At 43.1% G+C, this 10,664-nt stretch overlaps 1 protein-coding gene across 1 annotated transcript; it reads right to left on the bottom strand.

The window, feature by feature from the left end:
* Nucleotides 1–115: 115 nt before the first annotated feature.
* On the bottom strand, nt 116–8,774 carry capns1b (calpain, small subunit 1 b). Its single transcript, XM_085130624.1, has 11 exons — nt 8,615–8,774; nt 7,256–7,314; nt 7,137–7,173; nt 6,651–6,743; nt 2,566–2,623; nt 2,391–2,455; nt 2,202–2,270; nt 2,045–2,123; nt 1,776–1,892; nt 1,196–1,254; nt 116–424 (listed from the first exon to the last, which is right to left on the bottom strand). The coding sequence occupies exons 2-11, from the start codon at nt 7,300–7,302 to the stop codon at nt 398–400; spliced, it is 651 nt and encodes a 216-aa protein (XP_084986750.1). The 5' UTR covers nt 7,303–7,314; nt 8,615–8,774; the 3' UTR covers nt 116–397.
* Between the last annotated feature and the right edge of the window lie 1,890 nt (nt 8,775–10,664).

The raw sequence follows: 10,664 nt of genomic DNA on the forward strand, positions 1-10,664 counted from the left end.
AAACTTGATGCAGTAAAAAATATTCCCGATCAGAAGAATGAGTGTAAGATCACACGTGGTCACGTGCATGAACGAGGACAAAGCGTGCATGAAAACTCAGAGAAAAGGACAACTGTAGCATCAGCTGTGTCAGTTTATTCTTTCAAACATTCAGAGTCATCAAACTTTCAGCCTAATAAAATTCATTTAGAGACAAAAGAACAGAAATTTTTAACGCAGAGATGCCGCAGCGCCGGAGAGTGCAACGGCAGCACGAGCTCTCCCTTCGTGTCTGCTCAGTGCCGGCGTTTTGGTCCCGTTACAGAGATGAAGACGATAACTGCGCATCGCGGGTTGAGTGAGAGGAAGGAGAAGGTGTGAGAAGTGAGAAGCTGTGGAGAGGCTTCCCTCCATCGCCTCACGAATACATCGTGAGCTGAAGCCACTGTGAGGAAGAAAGAGAGCGTCAGTGTTTACATGTGACCACAAGCAGTCCTCTGTCCTTCTCGGTTTTATAGTTTCAGTTTGATTGTCACCACAGGAGCTGACCGATGTTTTCCTACAGACTTCAAGTTCATTTCCAACCAGACCAGACTGTATAGAAAAGAACGACGTGGCCATTACTGCTCGCTGAGCCTCGAGCTGAACATTTCTGACTGAGTAACTGAGGGAGACTGTGCACTCAGAGGTACACCTTCAGACTTGTTGTCCATTCTGGATGAACGGATGCTTTGCTCAATAAGACTTGAAACTAGGGACTGACACCATAACCTAGTCAATGAAGTTGTTACTTTTTCTGGAAGAAGAAGAAATGTTGCCCCCTAGTGGATATTATAAAAAATACAGATTTAAGGCACTTTGGTATTTACTTGTTTTTTTCCTGTGGTTCACAGTCAGTAAATCCTTCTCCACCTCATGTTTTTTTCTGCTCCATATCATTTCAAAATATTAATCATGTTTTCTTTTCCTACTTCAGACTTCTGTTTCCGTGCATTTCTAATCTCATTCTCGTCTTTGGCCTTTGACCTGACCCCCACCCATTTTGCTTTCCTGCCCCTTGATGAATTTGATTCACCCTCGTCTCCTGTGTTTGGATCTTTTCCACTGTGAACTGTCACACACGTTCCTACTTTTACCACACTCGTCCATTCAGTGTCTAAACTTGAGAATCGAGAGAATTAGAAAACATTCTGAAGTCGACCAGTCTGGGTTTTACCTCCTTGACGTCCAGATCGATGGTGCCGCTGTTGTCCTTATCCAGCGTCTTGAACGCTCCTGCAACACACACACACAGGTTGTGCATTTTAAATTGATATAAAGATTTTTTCTTCTGTGCTTTTTGTTTCTTGGCTAGATGAGGAGGGAGGAGGAGTTTGGTGTAGGTTAGAGATGAACTAGGTGCTTCAGCCTTGTTTCCCAGGGGATTGCCACAGTGGACGGATCCACATGTTTTGGTATAGCACAGATTGTTCCTGTTCCTGTTTATCTGGGCTTGGGATTGGTCGACTAGCTACAATAGCTTTGACCCCCCGAGGCTGGGTTTGTCTCTCCTCTGAGAATAGACTCGTGCAAATGGGTTCACCACACCCCACGCAGCAACACACTGGAGATATAGTAACAACTTCTATTATGCATAAGAGAGACAAAGAAATAGGGACAACAGCTGTTCACAGGTGAGGAAGATTAAACACATCATTATACAAACTTGACGTATTCAGAAACGTAAAGCTGAAAATAAGACGGTCCGACAGCCGAGTGCACGAATATCTGAAATCAGAGGGTGAAGAGAGACTCACTGCACATGGCGTCCAGTCGCACCAGGCAGCCAATGAAATTGTCAAAGTCCATATCGCCGTTCTCATCACTATAGCGACGGATAATCATCTTGTAGAGCTGCTCATTCAGCGGGAAGCCTGCAAAACACACACACACACACTTAGTATGAAACTACACACACTCAAACGTCTTTGGTTCCCACAAGTACGGCGAACGTCCAGTTTTTGGTCCCAACAAATGTATGAACACACACACACACACACACACACACAGCAGCAGCATTTCTTACCTGCAGCCTTGAAGGCACCAGGCACCTCGCTAGCGCCGATCACACCTGAGTTATCGGCGTCATAGTTAATGTAGATGCCCTGAAAACAAGACACAACAAATAATAAACAACACAAACATAAAACCAGCGTCTGCACGGCTGCTCCCCGTCAACCCACCTGCCATTTCTTGATGTTGTTCCAGAGGTACTTGAACTCGTGGAAGCCCAGTTTTCCTGTGCTGTCACTCTGATGGGAGCCAGGTCAAAGGTCAAACTCAGCAACACAAGCAGAACTCACTGCTGCTACTAATTCTGCAACCACTGAGATTACTGTGTTCAGTCTGCACTATGTTTTGTGGAAGGATACGTCCATCACAGCAACCATACTCCTGCAGGACTCACTGCTGAAGCCGTCGGTCTTCAGCTTCCCATCTGAACGACAGATCCACAACTTCAGTTCAGTTTAGTTAAAATACAAATTTACCGCAAACACACAAAACACTGAAACTAGAAAATAACAATAAGAAGGAAACCAGACTCACGTTTGCAGACCACTTTATTCAAGATGTTCATCAGTTCATTGGGGCTCACCTCCATGTCCTGGAGACACACACACACACACACACACACACACACTCTTCCTATTTTCAAGTTGCAAAAAAGAGCTATAAGAATTATAAACCAATCAAACTATATAGAACCAACTAACATTTTGTTTATTAATCTGAATACCCTGAAATTTTATGATTTAGTTGAATATAAAATGGCACAGATAATGTATAAAGCACAAAATAACTTGCTTTGCCCCAGTACTCAGAAGTTGTTCAAAGTCAGAGAGAGTCAATATGACTTAAGGGGAACAGATTTCTTTAAAAAAAGACAAGATAAGGACAAATATAAAGCAGAGATGTGTTTCTGTTAGAGGAGTTAACCTGTGGAATAGTTCTGACAGTGATTTAAAAAGGTGTAGTTCTTTTTCCTTGTTTAAAAATATGTTTAAAAATAGAGTATTAGAAAAATATATATATCAAGAATGAAAAGAGCAAAAAAAAAAACAAAAACAAAAAACAGAAAACCTCTTGATTCTTTTGCTTTGATGTAGTTACTTACTAAGGTGGTGGTGTTTTTTCTTGTTTGTTTGTTTGTTTGTTTTGTTTTTGCTTTGTTTGCCTTCTCTCACCCCAACCGGTCACAGCAGATGGCCCCGCCCCTCCCTGAGCCTGGTTCTGCCGGAGGTTTCTTCCTGTTAAAAGGGAGTTTTTCCTTCCCACTGTCGCCAAAGTGCTGCTCATAGGGGGTCATATGATTGTTGGGCTTTTCTCTCTGTATCTATGAAGCGCCTTGAGGCGACTTTTGTTGTGATTTGGCGCTATATAAATGAAATTGAATTGAATTGAATTTTATTCTTTGCTTCGAGCCCTGTGTACAGGAGCTGCATGCTAAAAAATCTTTTGTTAAAAGGGTTGGCGTAATAAGCAAATGCTTCAGCCAATACCTTTTGATTAGCCTTGTCTCATGCTTTCTTGCTTTGTGGTAAATCTTTGTTCTGTCTTCACTGAGATATTTGAATGCTAATCAATAAACATATCAATCCACACACAGCGTATGAGTTCTCCACACAGGAAGTCCCCTGAAAACACAGAGTGAGTCACAGCCTCACAGAATGACTCAAACCAAAGCCTTCGATCTTTTTAGAGCGTCTGACTCACTGCAGTCACTGTTGCCAACAACACACAACACAGAGAAGCAGCGCTAAAAGTCGGACGCGGCTTCCTCAAAAACTCTTTTTTTTCTTCACGCGATGAAACGCGCTCCAAGGCCACGGGGTGAGCGGGAAAGGTTTATTTCCACATGCAGGCCGGTCGGCTCACAAACCTCGACTTCGAATCAAATGTTCATCCAGCAGTGAGCTGTGATGTTTCCCGAGCTTTCTCTAAAGCTCTAAACTCTTAGTCACGGCCACTTGAGTCACTTCAATCTCTTTTCCTTCTTCTTTTTACTTCATTTTCCACTATTTACATCTAAATATAAAAAAGGACGAACAAACCACACGTGACAAATACTGAATAAGGAGCATTTTTGGCAGTTATGGCACTGAAAACTGTTCTGTGAGCCAAAGATAACGAGGTGGGCCCAGTATGTGTTACAGCAAGTATACTGGCCCTCATAAGGCCTAACAAAGCTGCAGGTGTTCATCACATCTGGGCCCAACATTCAGCTTCAGAACAGAAATCCTTTCTCATCGACAGCATCAGCCCCGGTCACCTGATGGGCTCCCCTTAGACACCCTAAACTAAACTGCTGGAAATTTCCAGAAAGTACTCACCTTTCACAGCCTCCTGACTCCACCCACCTGAAGCAAATGGGAGGAGCATACTTTACTACAAGCCTCTGTCACAGCAGTTATTACTGCTGTTGGTTTAGCCGAGAACCGGCTGTGTTCTGGTCTAACTGGTGCACACGCCCATCAGATGAGTAGAAGAAACACACACACACACACACACACACACACAGCATGACTGCGGCTCTGCCAGACAATGGCAGGAATGCAGAGAGGGAGTTCTCTGTGTAACACGCCCTGCAGCCAACTGCAGTTTCCACATGTTTGTGAGAGGATTCACTCAACGAGTTCACTGTTTATGTCTGTGTCAGAACCGCACGCTGTCATTAAAAAGCAGGAAAAAAAACTGCTCCTTCCACAGAGTGCGGCTCCGTGTTTGACTTGGCTGAATTTTACACCGGTGGCATTTCCTGATCCAGTCCCAGAGGGACCCAGAGGGAGCTTTCACTCCACTGTGATTAAAATCAAATACAGCAAAATTCTGATAACCAAAGAAAGTGTAGACTGTACAGCAGGGCCAGGAAGAAGCACAATAAAGACAATCACTAGTGCACAACAACAACAGCTCTGGAGGTTTCTCTGCTCTCACTAACTTCATTTACAAACCTCCAAATCATATTTAAGGCTCGCTGACATGGATACGGTGAGGTCAGTGGCTGGAAACACACCAACACACACACATTCGCTTCGATAAAAAAGTAGGAAATAGTCTTCACCTCATCACGATGAAGTCAGTGATGTTAAGGGTGATTCAGTTTCCTCCAGCTCTCCTTATCTTTGATTCTTTGGTTTGGACGTTTTGGTCTCCACAGATAATTTCCCCTTCAGGTACAGGGGCTGAATGTATTTAGACTTCACCCATTTAAACTGTATTGAGGCTTAAAGTGTGCATTATTAGGGGCGTGGCCTCTGACAGGTGGATGGCGGCACAGCTGCGCTGTGTTTGTGCTGTTGGAGCCTTCTTAATGACATTATCTGACCAATAAGGATCATTCCTGGTTGGCTGTAATGGTGCGAGGACGTCTCAGTGCTCAGTGGCTCAGGGTTTCAACCTGCAGCTGTAACATCCGAGCACATCTGCGCCTGGTTTACAGTCAGGGGCCCACATGACTCGGGGACTCACACACAACCAACCGCACAGAGTCGGCTTCTCTTGTGCTCCTGAGACGACCAAATTGCGACTCTTTAAAGCTCCACATTTCCAGCTCTGTGCTTTTATCTTTGGACTCTGTGACTGCAGATTTACACGACACACGATTGATTCCTGATATCGTAGTTTTCCTGCTTCTATGCTGCACCCTCTAGTCAGCAATACAGATGGAAGCACCGTAAGTGCGTTTAGTATTTTTCTAGTGTAGATGCACAGATAATGCATGCACCCATCTACACACATCCTTCTATTGTATACGACCTGCAGAGCACACAGAAACCACGTCTGTCCTTATTGTGAGGGATGATACTCGAGCGCACGGCCGCGCCCTGCTACAGGAGTTTCTCGTTTCACGGGTCGAAAACATGCGGTTGAAGTTTAGAAGTGACAGTTAGTTCACTGCTGTGAAAACTCCAGAGCTGTCGAGCTGGTTCGAGCTCATTGCGCAGTTTTTATTTTTCTGTTAAAGGTCCGATATCCAGAAAAGGCCTTTCTACGATGTTACGAGATATTTATGAACTGAACGAGCTCTGAAAGTCCCACTTTTTCTCACACCGCTGTCAACAAGGCTGCTTCACAGCTTTACAAGCCAGTCAAATACACAGGAGCTCTTCCTGGTTCACTGTAGCACGCTGCTAGCACAGATGCTAAACATACAGCTTAGCTAGGCTCCCTCTCTCTCAGTCAGTGTCTGTGTTTCACCTGAGCCATCATACCTCACCACACCTGTCTGCCTGCTTTTCATACGCCAACACTCACCCCGTCTATCCGGTCCCCTGTCCATTTTCTCACCTTGACTACTTATACTCCACCCTTCAGCTTTTCTACGTCTTCTATGAGGGCTCACCACAGCAGAGCATCTGCCTCCATCTCTACCGTCCAACCCTCTGCAGGTCCTCCTTCACCGTTTTTACTAAAAATGCTCCAAACAGGCACCAGAGCACGAACACGGAGTGCACAGGTGTTACCCAGAGCCTAAATACACTTTCTACCCACCAGAACAAGCTGATTTAAGTGCCGCTGATCTTTCTGCAGACACCCCAGTGACTTTAAAAGTTTAGTGAAAGAGGCCACGCCCCCAATAATGCTTTAAGCCTGGTTTAAAGAGAAGAACATCAGGACGCAGGTGCACTCACATCTCCAGCCAGCTGTTTGAAAACCCTCCGAAACTGTTTCTCCTCTTCGCTCTCATTGGCCTCAGCGAACTGCAGCGGTCTGCGGGGAGGAGGCTGCACACAGAGAAGCTTCTGTTAGGTCACACACTCGCACACATCCTCCCTCCAACTGTGTTCGGACAGTTTGTGTGTTTGTTTGCACATAAAATCTTCCACGGAGAGGGCGTCACACAGTCACACAGTTCAAGGTTGAAGCGATGCACATAAGCTCAGAGTTATCCATTGTGTGTCATCAGTTGTTAACAGGAACAAGACAAAAAAATCTTTCTATTTCTGCGACATTAAATATTAAAACTCGTTCATCGACATTCAGGTGCTGCACACAACACATCCCAGAAATTTGATCTGGGATCTATTTTTCCCGTTTCTCATTGACGCAGATCTACCTGTGCTTTCATTAGAAGTGTTGGAGGCTGCATTAGGACAGACTTTACACAGAGTACTCACAGGGTCTGACGGCACGAACTGAGACGGGTCGATGTCACTGTGGGGAAGAAATCACAGGCTCGGTTAGCCTAGCTCAGCATAAACACTCGAGTAGAAACTGATAGAAAAGGTGTGCTCACGTCACAGATTTGATGACGCTCCCGATCACTCCTTTCAACAGAAACATTTTGGCGTCGATCTGAAAAAGACCGAAGACTTTAATCGACACTAATACGTGAAATCGGTTTTTCACCGTTTCTGGCTGTAAATGAACCGAACACTGAGGTTGAGACAGAAACCGCCGACGGAAGACGAACGTTTCATTAAAACTGACAGAGTGAACTCTGTCACGTTTTTATACTCTTTGATCAGTATGATGTCATAGATAATAACTATAATAATAATATGATAACTATATGATAATATGATTATATACTTCTGATAATAGCCCGTTTTCATATTAATAACATCATCATGGAGAAATAATCATATAAAGAGAACAAACTACATGCTTTAAATATTTCCAACTAACACATCAGGCTCCAAACTGCATTCAGAGGCAGGGCCGTGTCCAGAGAGGGGCGACGTGGTGGCACCACCCCTCCTGAAATATGAACATGAACTCAACATGAAACGCTACTGTCAGTCTTACGAATACGACCTGTGCTGGAATCTAACCAAGTACATGTACTCAAGCATTTTACTGATCTAATATTTTAGTGTATTTCATTCAAGTATTTCTATGTTATTCTACTTTAAAGCTTCTGTTACTTCTTATTTTGCTGACCCTTGCAAAGACAAAGTGCTTATTATTATACCTGAAGCTGGAGCAGTTCATGAGTAAATGTAGTTTATCCACAGAGATGATTAAAACAACAAAATCAACGATTATTATTCATATTAAATGATTGTGTCTGGAACAGTTTTCAGGTTCCATTCAGCCCAGCATCCCTCCCACAGCTGGATTCGCTTTATTCAGCTTTATTCAGCTTTATTCAGCTTTCTCAGACGAATTAAACCCACAGCTCATTAATCAAATATAAAAGACTTTTTTCTTCTTTTTTAAAGGGAATTCACAATTTTCCAGTCTGAGTAATCTGACCAAATTAACCGATAATCAAATATGAATGAATCAGTAATTCATGTAGTAACTTTTATGTAGTAGTAACGATTACGCAGACTGAGTACTTGTACTTTAAGTGTATTTGGATTCATTCAAACAAGAGTATTAAACATATTAGTAACGCTCACACACACACACACACACTAGTCCATTTTGTGCCATGTTTTCTTAAATAACGCGCAGGGTCAGCGGTGGGAGGAGGCTCCATCGCAGCTCCCGTCTTATCTCACCCTCAGTAATCTTTCCGTGCCTCCGTGTTCTGGTTGTTTTCTCCACTTTAACCTTGTTTTGTAAATTTCCACCGGGTGGGTGGGACAGCATGCAAAATTCTGCACTTTTACACAGCTGAGACACAGAGGAGCTTTGTGGTACTTACAGAAGCTTCAGCTGAGGACAGGCGGAGGCAGACACAGCGGAGCCGGCGACAGAGACGATCACGGACTGCGGGGAAATACGGACACGGAGGAACTGCAGGGCGAGCCCACTGACAGCGTTCTTTTTCAATGCGTCATCAACCCCTCCCCAAACACGCGCACATATGCACGGGCAGGCCGCCAGATCCTAGCGCCCTCTAGAGTTCAAATACGTGGTGCGTTCAGGGGCCCACAGGTCAAATGACTCATCACCAACAGAGGAGAGCTCACCTCATATTAGCTGTTCGATCAGAGTTTGGAAGCGTAGATTCAGCCTGTCTGTAAACGCACGTCAGGCTGCTGGTGGAGTGATGGTGTGGGGGATATTATCCTGACACACTTTGGGTCCAACTGAGCATGGTTTAAGTCCACAGCTTACCTGAGTGTTGCTGTGGACATGGTCAGCCTTTCCTGCCCGGGGCAGATGAACGCGTCAATGTTTTTATATTCGACATGATGTGAAATGATGTGGGTGGTTTATGATCCTCTGATAACCTGGTAAATGTTGTCTGCGTTTCTTTTGACTCACAGACTTCAGACCTGGAACTTTTCAGATTTCAGGAAAAGATAATGTTGGACAAGGTGGGATGTAAAAGGAAAATTCTAGCCACCGATCCATCAGCTGATTACTGCCAGAAATATTTCAGATATGTTCCGTCTTTCCTGTTTCAGTGGGTGTGTCTGTTAAAGAGCTGGCTGACCTGTTTTACGTCTCCCACCTTTAAACGCCTCCGCTGACAGCTCCAGCCTCTCTGCGGAGCTCAGTTTGTGTCTCAGCTTCGAGAACTGAAGATCACATCATTAGTGATGTTACTACAGCTGACATCGTGACAAAGACTTCCTCATAAACACATGTTTAGAGACATTATTAAAGGCATCACTATCATTATTACTCTGAAGCAGAGACGTGGGGATTGAAATCAATTGCACTGAATTATTCTACAGTTCTTTAGATGAATCCTCTGCTGTTTATGTATTTTATAAGGTTTTATGATTTGATTTTTTTTGTTCTTTTCATTTGACTTTAGTTATTAATTTTTAATGCATTTATAATTCAATTATTTTATATTATTTTACTTTGTGTTTGTATTTTATAAATATTTATTTTATATTATTGTATTGTTGATAGTTGATTGCATTTGTTTTATTTTATCTAAGTTTGTGGTTTTTAAGGAGGAAGTTTAGCAGAAAATAGCATTTTATTTATTTAATTGTATTTTCTGTTTAATTAATAAATTGATTATGTTTTATCACATTTATTTTCTTCATTTTTATGATTGTGCGTTTTAAAACTATGTCTGTATCCTTTGGCGGTGATAACATGAAGTGTAAACCTCGCATAAATGATTTCTTCATGCGGTATAACCGGATGTTTCTCGCTTGCCCAGAGCCGGTGCAGCTCCAGCCTCTTGTCACTGGGAGGCCTGGTTGCCATCAGTTACTGGTTGTTGTTGGTACTACTGTTCAGGGTGCAGCAGCACCGACAGCTAACTTGTCGTTAATTTGACACATTTTACTGCATCTGTTTTTAGTTTGCTCTTAGCTTTCAGCTCCACCTTCTCACAACTTTTTCCACACCAAACTTTTGTCTACAAGTTGCTGAGCGCACAGCGAATTATAGAGATCTGATTGGACAATCCAGTGTCTGTAAGGAAAATGAACCAATCGGCTGTTTAACAAAACTGTAATGAAAGAGTTTTCACTGCCCTCCAGTGGTGAAAGTAAAGAACTGCACATGTAAAACAACAACAATGCCTGAGGCTGCCCTGTAGTGGTCGTCGCTACCAGTTAGTTTGGATGTTTTACGTTCTCTTGTAGTCATTTCTCTTAATTTCTAACTTTTAATTAATTTATTTTATTGCGATTTCATAAATAATGTTCTCGGATAAGTAAAAAAAAGATCTCCCCCTGTCCTAAACAACAACGCGTTCTTGAAAAGAAACAATGCAAATGTATTTTGTTTTATTTTATTTTATTACGTCTCCCCTGAAGAGTCATTGCGCTACGTGTACG

This window comes from Neolamprologus multifasciatus, chromosome 14 (assembly GCF_963576455.1).
Source record: "Neolamprologus multifasciatus chromosome 14, fNeoMul1.2, whole genome shotgun sequence".
Classification (NCBI taxonomy): Eukaryota; Metazoa; Chordata; class Actinopteri; order Cichliformes; family Cichlidae; genus Neolamprologus; species Neolamprologus multifasciatus.